The following is a 24,686-nucleotide window of genomic DNA, read 5'->3' as shown; positions in this document are numbered from 1 at the left end:
TGATTTTCTCTTTTCTTTTCCTTTCACGCACAGTCTGGAACTGAAGTGGTCTCATGTTGAATGGTCACAGACTGAATATGAGATCTGTGAGAACGTGGGCATGTTGCCCTTGGAAATTACCAGAAGGGGATATTCCATGGACTCAGCCTTTGTGAGTGTGAAGGTAATATCTCTAAAATGTGAACGGTCAAGCTAAAACTTAGGTTGCTGGTTGGTGCCTTTGATTATTTTCTTAGAAAAAATCAGAGTAACCAAGGAAACTTCAAACTGCAGGAATGGCCAACTGTTCTGGAGAGTCCGAGAACAACATCTCCTGGTCCCTCCATCCTTTATCCGGCTTCATTAGCTCCCAGATATGATATTTCTAACCCGTTTTTAGTTCTTAAATCTGGTCATTAAGTCTTGAAATTTGATTTCACAGGGAATTGTATCCAACCTAGTGAATTTGGGCCAAACTCTGCTTTGGAAAGAAAGGTTGTATGCAAGACATTCTGTGAGGTACCCAGAGCAAATTTCAGTCCCCAAATGGCTTTCTCTTACTATGCACTAGGATCACTTCCTGTGGTCTCAGTGGATGAGGAAAATCAGGGGACACACTTATCCTAAGAGTCACCCAAGTCATGCAAAATTAGGAGGGCGTATATCAATACAGGCTTCCCGAAATATAAGGAATATTCGGTAACCACTTTTGGATTAGTCAACTTGCTACTGCTTTCCACTGACATAGACCATGGAGCACAACCTATGGCTTCCAGAACTGACGGAATTTCTTAGGCGTTGCTATCACAATAGCACTTCAAGAGAACAAGAGCATGGAAAGCTTTTACATACTAATGATGGCGAACGAGCCTTAAAGACTTTCCTCCTCAGTCTAATGAAAAGGGCACTGATGTTAGCTTCTGGAAAAATAGCATCTCAGTTAAGTCTCAATTACAATAATAAATTCAAATCACCCTCAGAACCTTGTGCACCTAAATTCCAACATCTCCAGACTCAGTATTTATGTTTCTAGTGAGCAGGGATAGGCTCTTCTCCCCAGATCTGTGGGTGCTTTATTGTTATTAAAACATCAGACAACTTGATACACTCTATAATTTTCTGGCAGATTGTTTATGGAAAAAGAAAGAATCTGCCTGGATGGTTTTCCAGTAATCATCTGTTCCTCCATAGGAAGCACCATATGCCTGAGTCTGGAATTTTGGGCCACACTACCATTCACCTTGCCAGGGAGAAAGAACATACGTGGTGTGACATGGAACCTTTTTTCTACTTAAGCTGACTGCACACTGTGAACCTGCCAGCTGAGTGTGCAGGCCTTCATCAAACAGCCCTGAGTCCTGCAGGGACGACGCTCCCCACAGTACCCTTTGCTGCTTTATTCCAGAGTTTATTGGCTGCTTGACTGGGAGCAAGAACAAGAGAGTACTTTTACCTCTGTGGTTTGCCCTGGTTTGAATCACGCACCTTCGCCGGATTGATTTCTCCAACCACCTTGCCTCAGACCATTCCTTTTCTGTAAACCCATAAGATTCTGTAAACTCAGTGGTGGTAAATACTAGGTAATTGCACATGCAAGAACCATGCGGAGAAATGTACCTTACAGCATATGGTGGATACAGGTGTACAATGGGCTTCCTTTTCACAATGAAAGGCTGTTCAGGAGGAGCCTTGGCATTGTAGACAAAGAGCAACTGGGATCTTGGGAGCTAATACCCTTCTTCAGCAAAATGTCTCCACTGCAGACCCATCCACAGACGTTAGGGCCTTTGATTAGAAATACACTTCCTTTGTATGAAAGTGAAGAAATATACTAACCCACTTTCCTGACCATCTTAGATCTCTTAAAGAAATGTGCTAGGTACCAACTGCCTACTGTGCTTACACAGGGTTCTCATTCAAGAACCTCTTTCCCAGACTACCCAAGGACACTATTCTTACCATATATTTAGGCTCCTTCTAGGGGAAGTTAAGGCCTTGATTTCAGAGCCCTTAAATCACCTCTGGCTTTTAGCCGTGGGGGTGGGGGACTGGGGATCAGTCAATAGTCTCTTTAGAGTGGATTTTTTCTTTTCTTTTCTTTTCTTTTTTTTACAACTTACTTGATGGAGCCCCTAAAGTCCTTGGTTCTGAGTGTGGATTGCCTTTGTGGGGCTGTTCACCAGGTCTCTCATCCCCACAAAGCTCTCATTCATTTCTGTGAAGAGGGATGGTTTCATCCACACGGGAAAATGGACCAGGCTTGTTTTAGTTCATCTCGTCTAAAGGTTTTCAGTGCTGTGGAGCTCTCAGGATAACTCACAGCTGCCTGACAGATCTTCCCTCAGGTTGTCAGGAGAGCCTGCCTTGCTTCTCCTCCCACTCCTCCCCCACCTCCCCCTCCCTTTCCTCTCAGGCACCATCTTAAAACCAGGTTGGGGTAGAAGGAAGGCAATGAAATAAATGATACTTATAACAAAGAGAAAAATATTGTTTAAAATTCATGTTACTTTCTCCAATAACTGAAGCATTTATAAAGGAGAAGCCAAAAAAAAAAGCTTTACTTTTACTTTTATTGGTATTAGTCTAGAAAAACATTATCTGTAAGGAAGACCCATATAGCCTGGATCTAAAATGGTTTACTATAATAAAAAATAAAACACCTTTATGTTAAAAACAGATTTAAGAGCATGAGTTTAGTCTAGTATGAGACTAGACTACATGTTTCTCTATTATAGAATATTTATTTTATTAAAAAAAGACATTTTTTTTCCCTCTAAGGTCAACCAAGTGTCAGCTACAGTTGGGAAAGATTTTACCCTGACTTCATCTAAACTGATTCAGTTTGACCCAGGTACGTTTTGTGTCTACAGTTCGTTTCATGTTTTTGTGAGAAAGTCTGGAGATTGTGGAGAAGGCAGAATATCACGCAACTTCAGCCACCTAGAAACTCCCCGGGGACCCATATCACCCCACTGCAAGAGAGATCTGTTTGGACTTGAGGTTTTGCCCCTCGCGTTTCATTACCGGTGAATATTTGTTTAAAATGAGAAGAAAGATCATAACAAATAACAAATACCAAAGCAAACATCCAAGAAATCCAGAAAAAATAATGCCATTTAAAAAATTATTTAAGGGCCTGACCCAAAGCTGAAATAATTTAATTGCCTTATATTTTTATGGGAATTTTCAGAATGTTATATTCACGTGGATTCCTAAAGGGCATTTCTAAATGATCTCTCTTGGAATAAGTTGATATGAGGAGATTCCAGGGGAAATTATGATTTAATTAGATAGCACATATTTTGTTTTAAATTTGTGGGAAAAAATTTCTAGGTGCAAAAGTCAACATCAAAGTGTAGTGCCTGCCCTCAAGGATGGTCTATTGTGTCAGAAATACAGACGTGAAAACAATTACTAGTGCTTTGGGACTCAGAGGATGAGCCATTGTTCTGGCTAAGGAAAATCCTAGAAGATTTCCCAGGGGAGGTGGTATTCTGAGCAGAGAAGAAGAAGAAGGGGCCTGCAGGTGACACTTTTGGGGAGTTGAACCTAAAGCGCCTTCTTTCCCTGGCTTCTGTAGATGGGGGCAAGTGGTTCTTTCTCACTGCGCTACATGGTTCTCTCTCTTTCCCTCTGGTCTGGGACTCAGATGGGATGGACCTGGATCACCTGGGTAGCTTAAAAACAGAAATGGATTTTCTCACAGTTCTGGAGGTTAGAAGTTCAAGATCAAATTGTCAGCAAGGTTGATTCCTTCTGAGGGCTGTGAGAGAGAATCTGTTCCATGCCTCTCTTCCATGCTCCGGTGGTTTGCTGGAATCTCTGGTGTTCCTTGGCTTCTGCTGTATCACTTGATCTCTGCCTTCATCTGCACATAGTGTTCTTCTGTGTGTGTGTGTGTGTGTGTGTGTGTGTCCAAATTTTCCCTTTTTATAAGGAACCAATCATAATGGATTAATGTCCACTCTACTCTAGTATGACTTCATCTTAACTAAAACTAATGACATCCATAATGACCTTATTTGCAAATAAGGTCACATTCTAAGGTACTGGGAGTTGGGACTTAAACATATGGATTTTTGAGCAACACAGTTCAATCTAGAACGATGAGCCTTACATTTGACATTCAACGACCCAAAAATTGTTGCTGGCCTCTTTCCTGTGACATTTACATTTCTGACTTGCATAAGTTTGCTCCTCAGGCTGACCACACTTTGTGAGAACGATTCCCGTTGTGTATTTGATATCTCCCCTCGCCCGCGTGGTCTGGTCAATCCCAAGAGGAAGGGATTTGATGCATTTGCATTATGCTCCTTTTGTACTTCGTGTTAAGGCAGTTCCAACCTTTCACTTTGGGAGAGCCAAGAGTCTTTGTAAGATGTCATCTTTATTATTTGAGGTCTGATTGTCACAAGATGAGGAGTGATTTTGGCTTTCAGTAGATTTTGAGCAGCCCCCCAGGTGCTCTGCTTGGATTGATAGGAGCTAGAATGTATCACACTGGAGGCGTCTCTGAAATCTGCCTCTTGGCGATTCCACTGGATAAGATAAACACTCATTTGTCTAGAAGAGTTTACATGCTCTTTTGAGTAGATACTAATGACTTCTAGGGGCCCTAAATAGTCATGATTTTAGAGATTATTTAGACATTTTAAGAAAAAATAAACATATCTCTTAAATTAAAAAGAAACGACACTTGGCTATTCATTGTTCTGGAACTTGTTAGCTAGAAACGGTTTCATAAGCTGAAGTCTTACTTTAGAAACTTTTGAAGTTCCCGAGCCCACAGGTCCTATAAATGTTTATTTACTCTCATATTGTTACTCCTCGCCTCTTTTGGTTTGGTGTCCGCCTGCCACACCCTCCACTTTTGCCCAAAGCAATCTGTTCATTTCTTTAAAAATAGCAGCTTCCATGATTGGTGAAGAAACAGAGAGTGAGAAATCACAGACAGTGGGATAGTAAAAGGTTTGAGAACTCTTGGGAGCAAGCTGGAGAGAAATTGAGAGGCTTTCCAGTCTAGTGAGCTCCACTCAAGGAAGCTTGTCTTGTAGACTTTGCACCAAACCAAAAACTAAACCTGACTGCTTTGCATTCAGCTACGGTGACTAATCTTGAGTTGAAGTGTAAATATCCTTAAGAAAATGATTGTTTTCCTTTAAATGTGTTTCCTTTAAATGTGTGTTCTTGAAAGATTTGCTGCATTCTTAATTGAGGCTTCGTCATTCCTAAGAGTCAAAATGTTTTCAAAAGGAACAGATCTCTAATGTGACATTCACTAAAAAACATTGAGAAAATGTCTTTCAATAGCAAAATAGCTTTGCAGGAAAATATCCAGGAATTAACCTACTCCGTAAAGTGGGGTATGTCTGCATAAAATGACACCTTCTTTCTCCTCTTCAGCACCTTTTTTTAATGGGAACAGGGGGGCAGTTCCAACCTTCTGAAATCGCTTATAATCTCAGTGATTTAACAAATACTTTGCACCTTGAAAGTGGGAGAGGAAGGAAAAAGAGAAACCAAAAGAGTTCTTACTTCCAATCTCATTAACCTAAAAAAGTTGGTCATATGTGCACACCTGGTAGGCATAGAAACAAAGCTGAAATGCAGGCAAACAAATCAGAAGCATTTAAGTGAAACTTGGAATAGATTTTCTCTAACCATCTGGTTCTACTCCACAAGGTCTGACAAAAACTTTAAGGTTTTTTTGCAGGAAGGAAGGGGTACTATAATTTTTAAAAAATGATTCTTAAAATGAGGGAGCAATTGGTTGGGACTTGGAAATATTTTTCTGTATTGGATTTTTATTTGAATAATGCTTAATGTTATGGGCTTTGAAAGTCAAAAGAGTTCTCTGAATATTAAAAATCTGAGTATTCATATGCTTTCTTCATTGTCTACCCTCTTATCTCTTCTTGCCACTTTTATTATATCAGCTTCCTATGTGGTCTCCCAACTTCTAGCCTCTCTGCCTTTGCCTCTCAATCTTCCCACATCACATGTTCAGTTCCATTTTTCTCAGAAATCCATTTTCAAGAGCCTTCCCTGTTGCCTATGGTTTAAAGTCTGAATCCAGCCACCTAGTATCCAGGCCTTTCTGCCATCTGACTGCACACTGCCAATGCAGCCTTACCACTTCCTGTCGGTGACCTCTATTCCAGCGAGCTAATCTGTTCAGCCTTCCTTGGTCAAGTCATCTGCTTCGCTATCTCCAGGCCTTTGCTCACGTTGTTTTCCCATTTCCTCCCTCCAAACCCTTCCAACTCTGGAGCCCACATATAGTATTTACCATCTATTCTATATCTTTGGGCAACTAATTATACATGGCCTTGAATAATTGACTTTTCTGGTGCTGACATCTTGTCTCTTCAAAGAGGTTTTAAATTCCTTTATATCAGGGCTTGCTTGTGTTACACGTTTGGTATTCTCCATAGCATCTAAAGCAAAGGGAAGTACATAATAGATACAGAATATAAGTGTTAATGGATTGATTCATCCATCAATGAGATGGGAATTATATAGTATTTTATATTAGATGCTTCAACTTCTGTTTTTGCAAGGACTATGAAAGTAATTGATTTGAGAACTCAATTTATAGTGAAAGCTTAACAAATTAGCTGTCAGCCTAGTTTTTTAAAAGATTATTTCAAATAATTAATTTTTTCAAATACTTTTCAAATAATTGTTTAAGTGCAACCAAGAGCAGGATAGTGAACAGTTTCATATTTCCACTGGATTCTGTTGGGAATCAATGAGACTTTGATTAGATCATGAAATCTATATGCAGCATCCTTTCAAGGAGGCCGTCATATAGATGGCAAAATTGAGAGGCATAAATCTGTAGCAAAGAATCCACAAGGAGAAAAAGAATCCAGATTTTCAGAAGAGAAGGCTAGAAAAAAACAAGCTTAACTGCTTTTATAGAGGGGTTTATGGGAACAAAAGCACTCAAATAGCCAATGAGTAAATGAGAAGGAGTAAAGTTTTCAGAACTTTGCCCTAGAAGGTTAAATTATGTTTATCATCTTTTTTCCCCTTCAACTTGAGCATTCTTTCTCCACTAAACAGTACTTTCTTTTCTTCCTGCCACCACTTTCTCTTCTAAATAAACTCAGGGAAATGTCCTGTAATCCACATCATGGAAACAGATCGGGATTAGACAATCTCGGAAGTTTCTTCCAGCTTGAATATTTTATGTTTCTGGGGTTGCTTTGCCTACCATCTTAGTGGCGACAGGATGGCTGGGGATATGTAACATCAAAACTGTTCTGTTTCAGGTTCACAAAATTACTGTGGACCAAGCTTGATTGTAACTCCACGAACAGAGGCAGACAGAAAGAGAAAAAAAATTGGCTCTATCTACTTCTAGAACCCCCAGCCCATAAATTCTGTCTAGGAGGATATTAAACTGCTGAGTATTACATCATCAGAAAAAGCATTTGCAGGCTAGAAGGATCTCAGGAAGCAGGGCAGCAGAAGGATGCAGCTGTCTTTAGAAATCAATCATTTCAAGGGTTCCATGAATAGCATGAAGTACCATCCAATAATCAGTTTTAACTGTCTACATCAACCTCTTAAGATTTTTGAAACTATTAAGATTTTAAGATTGCAGTACTTGTTTATTCTTAAGAAGTGAAGGGGCAGGTTGGGAAAAAATTAAGTCTTGGATCTCATGTACTAACCATTTTTTTTGTTCATCCCTTTCTTGCAAAATGCAGCTTACTTTTTTTGTTACAGTGTTTGCCTTCATATGGATTCATCATTGTCCAGGAGCAAATGTGGTCTTTTAATATTATTTGGGAGAACAGCACGACGTCAGTGGGCTGGTAGCAGTACAATAGCTCACTCAGGCTACTGCAGTCTGGCTCTAGACATGTTAATTAATATACTTCTCTGACACCTAGGTGATTGAAATAGCAATTAAAGAGTAATTAAAATGTTTACTTCTTGTAGGAATGTCAACTAAGATGTGGAATATAGCAATTACCTATGACGGATTAGAGGAAGATGATGAGGTCTTTGAAGTAATTCTGAACTCCCCTGTGAATGCAGTTCTTGGCACAAAGACAAAAGCTGCAGTGAAAATTTTGGACTCAAAAGGAGGTATTCTTTTGATCCTCATCTTGAAATCAGGAGCAGTCCTGGCGCTGTAGCTGCTTGCTTTCAACAGCCAACATGCTTGATAACGCCTTCAAATCAAAATGCTTAATTTCTTGTCAAGAAAGCTGCTTCCATCATGATGTAGGCCCTTTATTCTGGTTTCTGCTTCATGTGGCTTTCCTCCTGCTAAGAACTATCGTTTGAGAAAAGCAACAAGTCAGTGCCATAGTTTTTTCCTCTGCCCGTTTGTTGTTCTCACCAAGGGGGAAACAATGTTGGTGGGAATCTATCGACAATTATTTTCCCCCAGAGTTTGTAGGGCTGTAATTATCTTCCTCTGTTAAAGAGAGCTCTTAATGCCTAAAATCTGAGCCCCCACTGTAGTGTGACCAGGACATTTTTAAAAGAGGAAGGAATTGGAGAAAAATAGATGTGAAAGATGCAGCTGGCTCGGGGATTCAGGAGCAGCTGGAGAATATTAATGAATAACCGTGGATTGCAGAGCCAAATAGGTCCTGGATAGGATATGCTCAAGAACAACCTGTGAACTAAAGAAAATAAAGATTGACCACAGTCCTTGGTGCTCTGATTTTTTTTCTGCCAAATGCCTTCTGGTTGTCTATTTAGCATTTGACAAGTGTCCAGTGACTGTGCTCAGGCTTATACACCTGATTTTACACCTGTCATGTCCTTTTGTCCATGTGTTTTCCTTACCTGAAATCTATTATCTCCTCTTCTCTTTCTCATCCTATAATAAAAATAAACACTATCCTCTTTCCTTTATATTTCCACAATATCTCTCCTCTGCCACCTTTCCTCACCAAATTCATGTCGTTTTCAGTAGAATCTTCTGGTCACATTAAGTACATAAAATACTTGAAGGACACACTTTACACATGAGGTATGACAATATCCAGACAAGGGTTCTGGGTTTAGATTTTTTTCCATACTAATTGGCGATGTTTCCAATAGAAGTAGGTCCATTAAGATTGACTGGATCTTTGTTCTGTAACAGTTGAAGGCTAATTTTTATAACTGTTACTTGATTTCACTGACATCTTCAAACAATTCCAGTTTCTACCTCTCTGAGATTGGGGAAAGGATGAACGGATGAACTCTCTGAAGTGTCTGTAGAATGATGCTAGATTAGTGAATAAACCTGATATATTGAGGAGCACTACAACATGAAGGGAAGTGAGGCTGTTTCCCACGTAGACGGTATGATTATAAAATCATGGCCATGATTTTCACTGGTGGCTTGTGAAATCAATTTCATGACTTTATAATCACCCTGTAGATGTGCAGAAGGGCACAGCTTTCCTGGATGGAAACTGATGAAGAGTAAAGGAGTTCCTGGCAAATGGTAAAAAGGCAACATCTGGTGGGAAGACCATCCATCTAAGTTTAGTGACAAGCTGCTCCAGGGGCTGTGTCGATGTGATCACTTATCTGTTTGTATGAAATGAACTGACCTGCCATCTTGCACGCCTCTAGGACGATGTCATCCTTCATATTCCTTCAACCCAAACAAACACAGCGCGTGGGAGAAGGGCAGTTGGCGCCCGCTGTCCCCAGAGTCTTCCTCACTCACCAATTCTGGTTCCTCTCATCTGGAAAGAAGACGCCTGCCATCTTCCAAGCAGCTAGCAGTCACCAGGGGAGACACCCTGCAGGGCTTTGATTCCACGAATCCTCCCAGAATGAAGCTTAGGACCCGCGGGAATGGCAAAACAGTAAGGATGGGGACTTTCAGGCATTTGGTGTGTGGAAGGAGTACATATTAAAAGAATTAAAGGCACTAGTAAGTATTCTGGAACATTGAAGAAGCTGTTTTGATTCTCATAGTGAGGGCCATGGTTCCTTGCAGAATCATGCAATGCCTTTTGTATAGAAATATCATAATGCTGCCCCACCTCAGTAATTGTATTAACTGAGATGTTAGATATAGTGACTCATCCAGATGATTTCTGCTCTGGTTCCTTTTGTGATCAAGACAGATAGGGAATGACCAGTGACCTTGGCATAGAATGAAATTAAGTGATCTACTTGGGTGTAGAAACCATGGCATTGACCTTATTAGCACGCCATTCCAACCAGGCACTTGCTCATGGGGGTGTGTGTATGTGTATGTTTTCTTGGACCTCTGTGTCCTATAAATGTACCAACAAAATAAGGATGTGTTTTCTCTCTAACTGGGACTATGAAGGTATGAACCAACATTAATAAGTTTTGATTAGGTCTAGTGGTTTTTAAAATTCCAGTGATTTTTGACATGGAAAATCTTAAGAAACAAATGTTTAAAAATTTTTCAGACATTAACAAGATCTTACTGGAAGGGTTTTAATCTATTGCTAATTATTATTCAATGCAATTTTGTTCCAATTTTGTTCTCTGTTGATTTCAGGTCCATCCATCCTCTGTTTATAGAAATGGAACAGACATCATCTATCATGTAAGCATGGTCTGAAAGCATGGCTAAATTTCTCGTATTTATGGATGCAAAATATTTAGTGAAACTATTTTTTATCTTTTGTATTTATGTATTTCTCTTAAAAGCTTGTTATGAAATTTGTTTTAGAGGCTTGGGTGACCAGGAAAAAAACCTTTATATCTTTTTGCTTCGATTCAATTTTTGAATTGCTCATTTTTACAACAAATATTTTTGTTTGCTATCTTGGTGTTTGTTTTTTCTTTACTGTTGTTTGTTGATTTCCTAAAGTATCATGGAATAGTGTCGCTGAAACTGGAGGATGACAGTTCCCCAACTCACAGGAGGAAGGCCAAAGTCTCCATTATTAGTCAGCCACAAAAGACAGTCAAAGTGGCAGAACCACCTCAAGCAGATAAGGTGGAATCCACAACTGACTCACACTTCCCCAGACAGGTATGAAAATCTTTTTACTTCCCATTCACCTTGCAACAAGCTGTTTGCTGGGCCACAAACAGCCTTGTAGCTTGGGGATAGTTTACTCAACACATGTGCTACCCAACAAATGAAGACCTGAAGGAGGTGTGTGATCAACTTACGTTAAGTCAAATCTAAATTGCCTTTTCTTCCCATAGGACCAGTTGCCCTCATTTCCAAAGAACTGCACACTGGAATTAGAGGGACTCTTCCACTTTGAAGAAAGCCTCCAAAAGCTGTACAAGTGCGATGGGGTTGCCTGGAAAGCATGGAGCTCCCAAACTAAGGTGGGACCCAGGCTCAGCAGCCAAGTACCTTTACTTGCTGTGTGCCCTGTGATAAGCTAGTAGGGAAGGAATGATCTGGCAAGTTGTGCTACATCTGCCTGCCCTTGTTACACTTTGAAGGTAAAGACGAAAAAATGGCCCATGCGCTGTTTTAAAAATCTCAAAATACATTAGTTATAGCAATACAATTTAAGAAGATGTTTACTTATTTTGTTTAATTATCGTAATGTCAAAGGTGTAAAATTGAAACATTGCCAACTGTAGTAGTGTTTTCTGGAAGAAGTCATTGCACTTCTCAAGATGGAGAATTGGGACTAGGGCTGACCTCCTTTGTGGTGACAAAACCATTCATGTTAGGGGACTCATAGGACTCTTTATGCTGAGGACAGGCTCTAGATTGTAAAGACCATCATGATGTGAACACAGACAACTATTTTTCAGGAGGTGGAAGCCAAATCCTGCCCAGCTGGGTGGCACCATCACTCGGGCTACTGCCACTCCTTGATCACAGAGCCGAAAGGCACCTGGACCACAGCTGCCCGAGCTTGCAGGGAACAGTAAGAAACCTCGTTTCCCATTTGGTTGACGTTTTCTTTTCTGCTGTTTCTCCATTTTCCCATGGAATTGTAGAGTTGCTTCATTCATTCAAGCGCTGAGTGTCAAATAGCCACCTGTCTTTGTTTTAGGAGCCCAGGGGGAGTTTTGTAGTTCAGAATGGATTTGGGACTGACCTTGATAATGTATTTTGACTTAGCTCTTTTGTGTTAAAACTGTACCATTGGCACAATTCTGTTTTTTGGCTTCTCTATCTCAATCTTTTTGGAGAAAGTCAGAAGGAGCTTTTTTGAGTCAGCAGCATTACAGGTTCTATCAATTTTTTATTATTAAATAGGAATTCCTGCCCATTGATTTGACAATATATAGCAGTGAAAGGTCTTGTAGCATCAGACCTATGGCAATGTAGTAGACATGGATGGTTATGAAACTAGACAAGTTGGAAAAGGGTCATTGAGTAATGGAACACTCAATGAAGGATGACTTGTGGTCAAATAATGACAACAACATTTATCTAGTCCAGAAGGACTTTAAAAATGCTCATGTAACTATCCCTGATCCTCCTTTGTGCTTACCTGGATGTTATCCAAAACAATGCAATTAGACTAATATGCCCCATGGCTGGAAATTGAGACTAGAGAAGTCCCTGGTGAATATCAGTCAGATCTTGCAGTTCATCAAATTTAAAAAGTTATGCTCATCTAACAACACTATTAAGAAAATGAAGGGGCAAATCACATTTGGGAAAAGCTAACCTCAAATCATATATCTGATAAAGGTCTCAAACCCAGAAAATACAAATGACTCTGACAAATCAATAGCAAAAAGACAACCTGATTAACAAAATAGCAAATGACTTGGAGACTTCACAAGACAAGATATACAATTGGCCAATGAGTGTATGAAAGGGTGCTCACCATCGGTAGACATCAGGGAAATGCAAATTAAAACCACAATGAAATACTGCTTCATATCCACCGGAAGAGTTGGAATCACAAAGACTGACAATACCACAGGTTGTGGAGCAAGTGGAATTCTCGTGTATTGCTGGTGAGGTGTGAAAGGGTACAACCACATTGTAGAACTGTCTGGCGTTTCCTATAAAGTTCCAGGCATCTACCCAGTGACCTAGCAATCCTACTCCTAGGTATTTACCCAACAGAAATAAAAATACATGTTAAAAAAAGACAGTCACAAGAATTTCATAGTAATAATAGTATGGGTCGTTTGTCATTTTGTTATTGATTAATATGAGTTCTTTATAGCTTCTCCATCAACAAGGGAATAAATTTTCTTTTTTTGATAAATTATTTTACAAACAACCAAATTGAGTGAACTACTGAAACCTTCAACAACGTGGATAAATCTCATAAACGTTATGTGGAGAGAAAGCAACCCAATACGAAAGGATTTATACTGTATGATTTTATTTATATGAATAGGAAAAACTAATCTATTAGTTGGTGTTAGAAATAAAAAACAGTTGTCTCTGACAGGGATTGAGGGGTGACTGGAAAATAGTACAAAGCAAGGTTCTAGAGTGATAGAATGTTCTCTGTCTTGTTCTGGGTGGTTGTTACATGGATATATACGATTGTCAAAATTCATCAGATTGAATATCTCAAAAATTGTGCATTTTATCATATGTAAATTATACCTAGAATTTTTAAAAAGCTAATAAAATCTTTTAAAAGTCTATTTAAGAACTTCTCAAATCAACTACCCTTTTCTTCACTGATGTATTTCATGTTTCAAGTGTAAGTGAAGGTACCATGGAAGTTAGTGGCTTTCAGGTTTTTGTCGATGACTTGATGGTATAAGATAACTTAAAATATTTTTTTAAATCTTATAAATAAGCATTGTTTGAATACGTATCTTCCAATAATGCTGTATGTTAAAGAACAACTAAGACATTCTTCCTTCAAAATAACCAGATGTCCTACTTTTATTTAAAATTTGTCTTAATGCATTGAAAGTTCATGTAGGAATAGCGGTATAGGTCTTTTTTCCTCCTTGAGGAAAGAGCTTCGATGTGGAATCAAAAGCTCTCTGAACTACAGGAGAAGATTGCAACATGCTACAAAGGAAAGGTAGGGTTTCTCTACTGACAAAAACGAGGGCAAATGAAGAAGTGTTATCGTGATAGCCAAGGTTATCAAGATCAAATTGTTGCTGGGATTCATTGGTGAAATATAGATGAACAAAGTAATGGAAACCCCAAACCTCAAGTTTTGAAAGCAGCCGTATTGTTTATCTTCCAGTGGTTCTCAAATGACAGTGCAAGTACCTTTGCTGGCCTCTAGAGAAGCTTTACTTGGTTCTTAATGTTATGAGATAAACAAGGACAACGTGTATTGAGCGATATCTTTCCATCCATTTATCAATGTTGGTGTAGGGTCACCAACTGTCTTTTCTTAGAAGGACTGTTCTTTATTCTGAGATTGTGGTCTTCTAGCTTTTTGGTGTCAAAAGTCATTTCTTGTGAAATAATGGCAACTTATAGTAGTATTATTGATGTCTTCATATTGACAATCCTGCATCAGTCCCTGAACATCTTTTTTTAGTTTACTTTATTGATCCATCTAATGGCAGCTGAGTTTTAATGGTGAGTACAAAGAGTAGTAAGACTAGTTATAAAGGGATTTTTCATGTATCTGTTAATATCGCACAATTCACTCACCTGCATAGTAAACTTAAGGCCCAAATTAATCTAAAAGTCTAGTTAATTCCTCATGCATTTGACCTAAGATTTCATCTGCAACTTGATTTGAGTCACCTTCACACCATTTCCGTTTCACACCAGCCTGACCTGCTTCTAAAGCCTCCTTGTCAATAATGCCTTACTTTTTTTTTTTTTAAGATTTTATTTTTTCCTTTTTCTCCCCAAAGTCCCCCAGTACATAGTTGTATATTCTTATTTGTGGGTCCTTCTAGTTGTGGCATGTGGGACGCTGCCTCAGCGTGGTTTGCGGAGCAGTGTCATGTCCGCACCCAGGATTCGTGGAGCAGTGTCATGTCCGCACCCAGGATTCGAACCAACGACACACTGGGCCGCCTGCAGCGGAGCGCGCGAACTTAACCACTCAGCCACGGGGCCAGCCCCCAATAATGCCTTACTTTTATATTGGACTTTATAATTTACAGAGTTCTTTCACAGATATTAGCTTATTTGATCCTCTCATCACTTCTGTGAGGGAAGCAGATACTATTATCTACATTTTACAGATAAAGAATTCTGGGGAAGCAAAATAACTTTCTCATAGTTGTACAAGTAAGTAAACAGAAGAGACAGGACTTAATTTTCCATTATATTATCCAAAATAACTCCAGAAGTACAGAGGATGTCTCAACTCCCGTGCATTGACAAGCACATCTACTTTAACTTTGTGTTGGGCTAACCAAAAATAGGTTTTCAAAATTGTGTTAATTTTTTGTCTTTCACGGCAAAGCCAGCTTAAGATTTTGATTAAATTATGGATTTTAAGTTTCCTTTGGATGGAATCAAACTAATCTTCTAGGGCCAACCTAAGGTGCAATCAAGTTCTAAGTTTATAGATTCATTCATTCACCAAATATTTATTGGGTGCCTATTGTACTGGAAACGTCTAGACCAGACCACAATTTGATTATTATCCCCCAGTATTAGCCGCACAACCCAATAACTAAATTATTCCTCATTCATCGATGAGCTTCAAAGAAATAGACACCGTAGCTGTCCAGATGGAGCAAGTCCTTTATGGCAAGTCCTTAAACCTTGCATTTTACTTGAGTAAGGTTGTCATACAATCCCGATAATTCCTTCCCACCTCCCCTTCCCACAAATCCCTTTCAAGAAAGTTGCTGAATTTAAATTGCAGAATTTAGCTTTCATTGAGTTGATGTCTTACTATAGGTCCAATTAAAGCGTTCTCTGGACCTAAATGTAATAATATGCATTGCAAGCAATGTTTGTTGATTGGGTATATAAGAACATAAATGGTGTTTAGAAATAGTATAAGTAGAAAGATATTTTGTTCTGGAATAAACTATCATAAAATCTGTTATAATAGGGGCTGGCCCTCTGGCTGAGTGGTTAAGTTCACGTGCTCCGCTGCAGGCAGCCCAGTGTTTCGTTGGTTCGAATCCTGGGCACGGACATGGCACTGCTTATCAGACCACACTGAGGCAGCGTCCCACATGCCACAACTAGAAGGACCCACAACGAAGAATACACAACTACGTACTGGGGGGCTTTGGGAAGAAAAAGGAAAAAAATAAAATCTATAAAAAAAAAAAGTTAAAAAAAAAATCTGTTATAATAATGACAAAATTTTCCATCTCCTCTATTAATTCAAGGAGATTAGTGGTCTTACCTAACAGATCAGACATGATATTATAAGCAGGTTCAGAACTAATTTGTTCATATTATTTTGAACTTATTGTGATAAACTCTGGTCTCGGGGAATTGTTTTAAGCTGTAGAACTGTGACTTCTTTTTAGGTGTAAAAACAAGAAATAGTGCTTAGGGACAATTGGAATTTTTCCATCATATTTTAGAAGGTGACTAATTATGTATCAGTAATATAAATTCTTTCAAATTACACATTATCTAATCACCACATTGGTCCAGAAATTAAAACATCTATTTCTGATGGTATTCCAAGGTGTGTAAGAGAGGTAAAAAATAAATATATAGTGTGAGATTTTTAAAATATCATAAATAGCTTATAATTTTAAAATTTTAATTGAAAGAATGGGTATGAATATTTGATCTGATTGTGTCTGTGTGATACTTCAATATGCATTTTATTTCGAAAGGACAAGAATCACTACCCCAAGAACAGTTAATATTAGTTCCAGGCATTTCAGAAAATGTCTAGCAGAGATTAAAAGTAAACTAAAAGAAAAATAAAAGATTTCCATATTCTTTTGGTTCAGTCAGTCTAAGAGGAACATTTTGAGGTGGCAAGGTCACCTCTTCAGCATAATTTTTCTCTGAACTCCAAGCCCTCTCCCCCCATTCAACATGTTTTCATTCATCTTATGGGCCTCTCTGCTTCTTCACCCATTAGATTTTGGGTTCATTTTGTCCTTTTCTTCTCCAACCCCTTTGTTTGAAAAATGGATATTCCTCTGGGGATTAGTGATTGCTTCTGTGATATTCAATTCATAGTTGCAACATTTTATAACCTGGATATTTACCTTCTCATGAAGTATTTAGGAGATGGGTTTAGATTCTATAATTAGAATTAATATGCATCTAGTATGTTTTTGATTTGGTCTCAGGAACCATTATTAGATTCTGAGCTATATTTCCTCGGGCTCCCTTGCTTCCTCAAGATCCTTGACAGAGGATCCTTCGCAGCACCCACGTTTCAGGAAGAACAGCAAATTTTACTTTATCCCTTGTCCCTAATCAGATTGCTAACTCAACTCAATCTTTATCTCCAATCTCTTTTCCTCTCCATTGGTGTTTTATTATTTTTCTAACCTAGAGGAGCCAGACTCCTAGATTAGGTATTTCTTGAATTTGCATATTGTAATCTCATCTGCTCATTTCCTTAGGCAGTCATTGTACATTTGGTAATTCTATTATTATAGATCATTATCTATGAAACCATTCTGTCGTCCCACAGGAGTGTCTGGGACCCCTGCTGGCCTATCCTTAAAGAGTTACTCTGAAATGGATCTATACTTAATCAAAAAATTTCAAAGAAGTAGATGTTTATTTCTGTAACTAGATAAATTAAGGTCTCTGTTTTTAATACTATGCTTTGAATGCCTTCAAATTTCAGAACTGTCGAAAGATTCCTACTTGTATGCGTATGTCTCTATATTTTATTTTTATATCTATATCTATTTATATCTATATAGATGTAAAAATAATTACATCTACTGTATTTTATATGTATATGGGCATAAAAGAAAAGGGATGATATTTTTATAAAATAATCAACTGCCTACAAATGCCTGAATAGTTCTTCTATAAATAACTATGGTCTAACATTTTACTTATTCTAAACACAGCTATTTTCCCATCTTGCGTTTTTGGAATTTTTCACTTCTCGGAGAGTCAAAAAGGAAATCGAACTTGTACTTGACTAGCTAAAATGGATTTTACAAAGTCTGTTTTAAAGGTAGTTTCAAGAATCTTAAAGCAGGAGTTGATGTTAAATATCCTTGAGTAAACCTGTTACTTCCTGATGATGGAGTTGAGGCTGCCAAGTTGCATCTGTAGGGGAATTTGGGGCAGAAGAGGAAGTGGAACGCAGGTCTCCCCCACTCTGTCCATGCGCCATATTTACTGGGGCAGCCCCTCAAGCCCTCCCTCAGCCTACATTTAACACACATTTCATATTCTGCGTTCTAAACCCTCAGCACATTAGAGTCACCATATTGGATGGGGGGCGGGGAGAAGATGAGCTATCATATCTGCTGTAACTGTCAGACAGGAGTTGACAGTAAATAATGAGGTCAGAGCCAAGTCACAAAACCCAAATGCAGCAGCCTGAGGCCATTCAGAGAAGAGGTAAAGGGGCTTTCATATCTCAGAAGGTCTGGACTCACCACTGCATTAAAGAACAGTCAAGTACTGTATTAGTGGGGAAAAATCATTAAGAAATGGATAAATTATGTTCACTCTGTAATCTGGAAAAGCAGAGAAATGGATCTGAAGTTTGGAAAGACACAGGCAAAATGAATAAAAATCAATTCAACAGTTGTCTAAATTTATGCAAATATTATTAATTTTGTTTCCTACTTTTTTAATGTCAATGGATATTAACCAGGCACGAAGATCATCGTGAATTTATTTGTTTTTTGTTTGAAAGTTTCTGTATTCAAAAAGAAGAAAAGAAAAAAAGAATTGCCTATTGGCTTTTTAAAACTTTTTTTTGTGAGGAAGCTTGGCCCTGAGCTAACATCTGTGGCAATCTTCCTCTATTTTATGTGTGGGATGCTGCCACAGTGTGGCTTGATGAACAGTGTGTAGGTCTGTGCCCAGGATCTGAACCTGCAAACCCCTGGTTACTGAAGTGGAGCACATGAACTTAACCACTATGCCACCAGGCAGGCTCCTTAAAGCATTTTAAAAGAGCTTTTAATGAGCATTACTCAGAGTTAGACACCATCAAATATTGCTTATAGGAATAATTCAGCTAGCTGTAAAAATAATTCATAAAGAATTCTATTTTAGGGAAAAATATTTATATATGTTTGTAAGAACAGGTGTTTTGACTTCTACACAACATATGAAGTTTTGACAGTGATGTCGTGCTCTTTTCACTGAGTATGGTGAAAGGGTCACAATTATTGGGGTATTTGACAAAACACACCAAAATGAATAGTTTGGGTTATCTTACTGATCGAATTAACTGGATAATTGCCAAATTTATCCTGTTTAGAAATAAACTTCCTGTGAGAAGAGTAACATTTTGGCATTAAGTAATTGATCTCTATAAGTAGGCAGTTGCTGACTTTCCAAAGATGTTTAAAACCTATTGAATTTGTGCTTTAAAGCCCAGATACTATAGGGGCTGGCCCCATGGCATAGTGGTTAAATTCAGCACGTTCTGCTTCAGTGGCCCAGGTTTGTGGGTTTGGATCCCAGACGTGGACCTATACCAGTTGTCAGCCATGCTGTGGTGGCAACTCACATATAAAGTAGAGGGAGATTGGCATAGATGTTAGCTCAGGACTAATCTTCCTCAAGAAAAAAATGAGGAAGATTGGCAACAGATGTTAGCTCAGAGCTAATCTTCCTCAGCAAAAAAAAAAAAGAAAGAAAGAAAGAAAGAAAGAAAAAAAGCTGACATATTATAATAAAATCTCAATTTCTTTGCTGTCTCCTACCCAAACCCTGAAGATGCTCATTAAAGTAAAAAACTAGAGTATTAAAATCTTGGAAAGTTCTTTCTACATATCTAGTTTAAACTGATTTTTATTTCCGTTATGTATTTCTTATCAGCAGAAATGTTAAACTCCTTGTCACTGATGCTCTCATGTCTGTTTGTTTGTATGTAGTCACCTGGGCAGCCTTGTAACTGTACTCTCCAGGCAGCACATGCGATGGCTCTGGAGCATCAGTGGAAGAAAGTCCTTTTGGATAGGCGAGTATCTGTGCTGCCCTGAGGAGAGAGGCAGCAACGTGAAGGCGGCGTCAACCTCCCATGGGCCAAATGATTGTGACTTACGGTTACAAGCAATGGTTAGATGGTAGACTGTCCATGTTTTAAAACTCATCTTAAACCTTTTGACACAATACTTTCATTTTGAGACGTCTACCTCAAAGAAATAATAAGAGATGTGGTCAGATTTATAAGTAAGAGAGCTCAACAAATGATATTTCTAACAGTAAAAAATTAGAAATAGCTATAAATAGGGGATGGTCAAATAAATTATAGTATAGCCATATGAAGGGATATTTTATATTTAATGCTTTGTAAGGCATTAAATATTAAAGGCATGGCAAAATGCCTCATGTTTATTGATTCATTCAATAAATACATGTTGGCTGCATATTATATATAAAATATGCAATGTTCTGGCATTAGTGGCAAGGTGCTAAGTAAAAAAGCAGAATCCACAGCTATATGAAGCATGAAATAATTTAGAATAAAAAATAAGTTTGTTTACATGTGATTTATACATATATAATCCATACATATACATGTACATATATATCAAAAGAAATATGCCAAAGAATTAGAAATATTTTGCCTCCACATGAGAAGAATAGGTGATTGTAATTTTGTTGCTTATTCTCTGAAGCTTTGATGTTTTCTACAATTTTAATAATACAAATATTTTGAAGCCACTTTAGAAATAGACTTCTCAGGGCCCATCAAAGTTAATGTTCTCACCATCTCTCCTTAAAGGTATTGTATTTGAGGGAACTCTAATAAACCCACTTTTGGCTTCTCAAAGCTCTGTGATAGTCAGTCTCTGAATTCGGAGATTTCTAGAGTATTAAGTTGAGGCTAGAGGATGTGTTCCCTGCACCCGCAATGACTGATCTCAAGGCTGTATCCCCACAAGGCTCTATCTCACGGCACAGCATCACGTGATCAATAGTTCATGAAACTGTCCAGAAGAAGATAGGTTATTTTTAACCAAAAGTATTTCATTTCATTCTACCTAAAAACATTGACTGAGAATCAGTTGGGAGAAGGTAGTATGCTATGAAACTAAGACTGTTTTCACAGTCAAATCTGGTTTGGGAGATGTCAGATCATGCAAGGGATTCTTTTCTCACTTTATTCTCATTTCTATTATGAAAGAGAGGTAGGAGGAGGAATATTTCTTTAAGAAAAATTACAAGAGCTTTATAACATTTAAGTATAAGTTGCAAAAATTCCCAGTGGGAGTAGAGAGGCAAGTCGAAAAGCTGCTTTTTATTGGGATTGTATTAGACTGAAAAAAATCTTAAGCTCCAGACTAAAAATAATACATAGTAAGTTACTTTCAAATATGAAAAGCAAGACATTTAAATAATGAAGAAGAATAGAAAAGAGTGTATCTGTCTCCCTGGGATACTTCTGCCTGGAGGGTAATAGGAACAATAAAGCTGCTGTTTTAAACACTTAGATATGTATAAGCTTTATATGGATTATTTTATTTAATCCTCATAACAGCCCTAGATATACTATTTTTATGCCCATTTCTTAAATGAGGAAACTAAAACTCAGGATGCTTAAGAAGCCTGCCCCAAAATGCTCAGCTAGCGAGTGGTAGAGCTAGGGTTTGGATTCGGATCTGCCTGACCCAAAGCCTTATGTTCTTAAGTGTGTCTTACAGGATTTCCAGTTCCTAGTCTGTGTTTCAGAACCTAGGCCCATGTTTGCATGTGGTTATTGAGCTTAGAACAATAGACTGATATGATGTCCAAGTATAAATGTAATAAAATCTTTTGACATATTGTTTTGGTTCACGTTAGGTTTGAATGACAGAGCGCGTGCTGGCCACTGGGAGTGGATCGGTGGCGAAACTGTCACCTTCACCAACTGGAGGAGAGGGCCCCCTCAACATTCAAAGTCTGGAAAGAACTGTGTTTTGGTTCAAAGACAAGGGAAATGGCAGACAAAGAACTGTAGGAAAGGCAAGCGTCACAATTATGTATGCTCCAGGAAACCCTAAATGTCACTAGCCTTACAGGTGTCCGCTTGAGATATCGCACCTATTTATTTACAGGATTTGTGCATATTGCTTAACAGAAAACAAGGAGTCATGATTGACTTGGTACAGTTTTTTATCATAGTGTATGAGTGATTCTATCTAGTGAAAAAGGAGCACAGATGAATAGTTCCAGGAAGTTGGATAAACAAGGGTTTCTTAGAGAAAGTGATACAATTCTTGCACCTCAATGCCTTTCAATATAAATGCCTCAAATATTATAAGATACAAGATTTGCCGATTCCAGAAGATGCCCACACCGACCCCACTCCAAATCTCAGTCAGTACCCATTTCATGGTCCTTGGATTTTTTTTTTTTTTTGTCTCAACACCTCAAATGCGTCCATTTTGAAATCTATATTGCAAGTGCTTCTATGACTTCAGTCTGAAGCTAACCCTACCAGTTCATTAAATCAAAGCTGGACTGCGAAGGGTTGCTTTGTCCCTTTGCAGCCCTTTAAAATGTGAAACCTGAGATTAGAGGCTCTGGATAAAAAGGAGAATTCTCTGTGGTGAAAAAGGAAGGCTTTAGATGGAAGAATCTTGCAGATGGAAGCTCATCTGTAAATCTCTAGTTCAGGTAAGAATTCAGGGGCTACCTGTCCTTCAGAGGTCTACCCATCACTACCCATGAGACAGATCTTCTTTTCCCAAAAGAATGTTAGCATCGTATGTTTGCAAAGCTCATGATTGGGTTGCCCTGGCCTTACAGAATAGTGAGAAATTTGAAGTAATATAAGCCTCTCTCCTCATTCGTGTTTATAGTACTAACTAGCATTTCTCAAGGATATTTGGAATTAAGAGTATATATGAATGATTGTTAACATATGGAAGAAAAATACTGCTTCTTCAGAAGTGTCCCAATGAACTATGCTGATGAACAAAAAAAATAACACTGAAAACAGAGCCTTGAAAGCTTGTATTCTCAGAATGGATTTTGATACAATTTTTAGTCCTTAAATCTTTTAATATTTGTAGAAATGCCATGTTAACTTGATTCTCTAATGTAAAGGTAACTTATTCATTTGTAATGTCAGCTGAGTGAAACATTTTGCAGCAGTGAAGTATATTTGCAGGCTTACAAGAACTCCCTTCTGAAATCAAGGTTTAGTTACAGGAAATTAGAAATTTATTTCTGAAATTGTTACTCATAATTTTCCTCTTTTCATAATCACTGAAAAATATAGTTGTGCCAAATGTAACTTGCTATATGGGCACCAGGGTAATTTCAGAATCAGAATGGGGCTGCCAAGTAGACCAAAGCTTTGGTGCAGGTTTCATTATCATAATACCTTGAGTGAAACTAAAAAAGACTGAAGAAATTTAAAAACATGACAAGCTTGTTTTATTTCTGCTCATTTATCAAGATTTTGATTAATAAAGTATTTACAAAGAGAGGTTGGGGTAAGCTTTAGACTCTACTTTCTACTTAAATTTAAGCATCACTGTGGAGTCAAGAGGCTCCCAACCTTAGATATCACAAGTAAGCTCTGGACCAGTACAATATGCAGGTCTCCTGGATGACACAGCAGTCTCTGATGTTCAATCAAAAGATGCAAAACCCATCCTCCATAGCAGTTCCAACCCCTTCTGATTCGCTGGCTCTGCAGTGTGGAAAGGTGGGATGCCAGATGAGAAGAGATGTTTACCTAAGGTTACATCCTAGGAGGGAAAGTATAAGTTCAAGGAATGAGGAATTTGGGGGTCACTCCTCCCTACTGGAACTCTAGAACTGTATTAACTATTTAAAGCTGGAAATCCAGAACCATGGCAACTATATAGAACCTGGTCAGCATGGTAGGTTTTATTATAGATTTCTGCAATGACAATAGTATTTAAATGTAATTGCAAATGGTAGCCCAAAAAGAGAATATTTTGATTTTTATAGCAAGTAGAAATACTAGAAGAATATTTAAAAATATTCCTGATCATGAAAGTATTCATCAGGTGGTAAAATCTACGTCATTGAAAGAAGATACGAATAAAAATTCAGGCAAGTTTGGATGCTGGACAATGTTTACCATGCCCTTCATTTCTTTCTTATGATTGGGCTTTGAGTCAGGGGGTCAAGAAGTAAATGTGTCGTGTTTCCCTCCACTTGAACGGTCACTGTTACCCTTCAGATTCTAGTGAGAGCAGGAAGGAAGGAAATGGAGCAATGAGTCGAATGAGAATGGGAGATTATAGGAGAGGAGAGAGGAGAGAAGAATTGAGCAGGAAGAGATGGGGACTGATGGTAGCTAAGAAGGAGAGGAGCAGAAAAAAGGACGTGAATGCCATCCAACTCTTCTCCCCAGACTTGGATACTGTTTCAGGAAAAGTTCCATTTTATCCAAGGGTGTCAACCCAGCTAAATAGTGTGTAGCTTTTCAGAATCTTCCGATGTTTGATCTTTAACAAATATACATCGTACATTTGCTAAAAATAAACTTAAAAAACATATAATAATAATTTCAACTCCTTCTAAGGAGTGGTTAAAATGAACCAAGTGATATTTTTGAGGTTTTTGTTTTTTCTTATTTTTAATACAGCCAAAAAGAATATGCACATATTTTCATTAACACTATGGTTCTGTGTAATTTAAACCATAAACTGGTGCTGATTAATTTCTGCAACAAAGCAGCATGTTAAATGTACTGTATCTAGTGTTGTATGAAAATTAATAAAATAAACTTATGTCTAGTTCTGAGCCTCTGTTCTTTTGGTTTTTA

At 38.2% G+C, this 24,686-nt stretch overlaps 1 protein-coding gene across 1 annotated transcript in view; it reads left to right on the top strand.

Annotated features, from left to right (window-relative positions):
- Nucleotides 1-24,657, top strand: part of FREM1 (FRAS1 related extracellular matrix 1) — a 145,799-nt gene extending 121,142 nt beyond the window's left edge. Inside the window, 10 exon segments of the mRNA XM_070590749.1 lie at nucleotides 34-163; nucleotides 2,758-2,830; nucleotides 7,933-8,082; nucleotides 9,574-9,812; nucleotides 10,484-10,531; nucleotides 10,799-10,963; nucleotides 11,143-11,271; nucleotides 11,713-11,828; nucleotides 19,828-19,913; nucleotides 21,740-24,657. Coding sequence (XP_070446850.1) covers nucleotides 34-163; nucleotides 2,758-2,830; nucleotides 7,933-8,082; nucleotides 9,574-9,812; nucleotides 10,484-10,531; nucleotides 10,799-10,963; nucleotides 11,143-11,271; nucleotides 11,713-11,828; nucleotides 19,828-19,913; nucleotides 21,740-21,939 — 1,336 coding nt within the window. The 3' untranslated portion in view covers nucleotides 21,940-24,657.
- Nucleotides 24,658-24,686: the final 29 nt, after the last annotated feature.

This window comes from Equus przewalskii, chromosome 22, assembly GCF_037783145.1.
Source record: "Equus przewalskii isolate Varuska chromosome 22, EquPr2, whole genome shotgun sequence".
Taxonomy (NCBI): Eukaryota; Metazoa; Chordata; class Mammalia; order Perissodactyla; family Equidae; genus Equus; species Equus przewalskii.
This window is presented reverse-complemented; position numbering and strand designations above follow the sequence as displayed.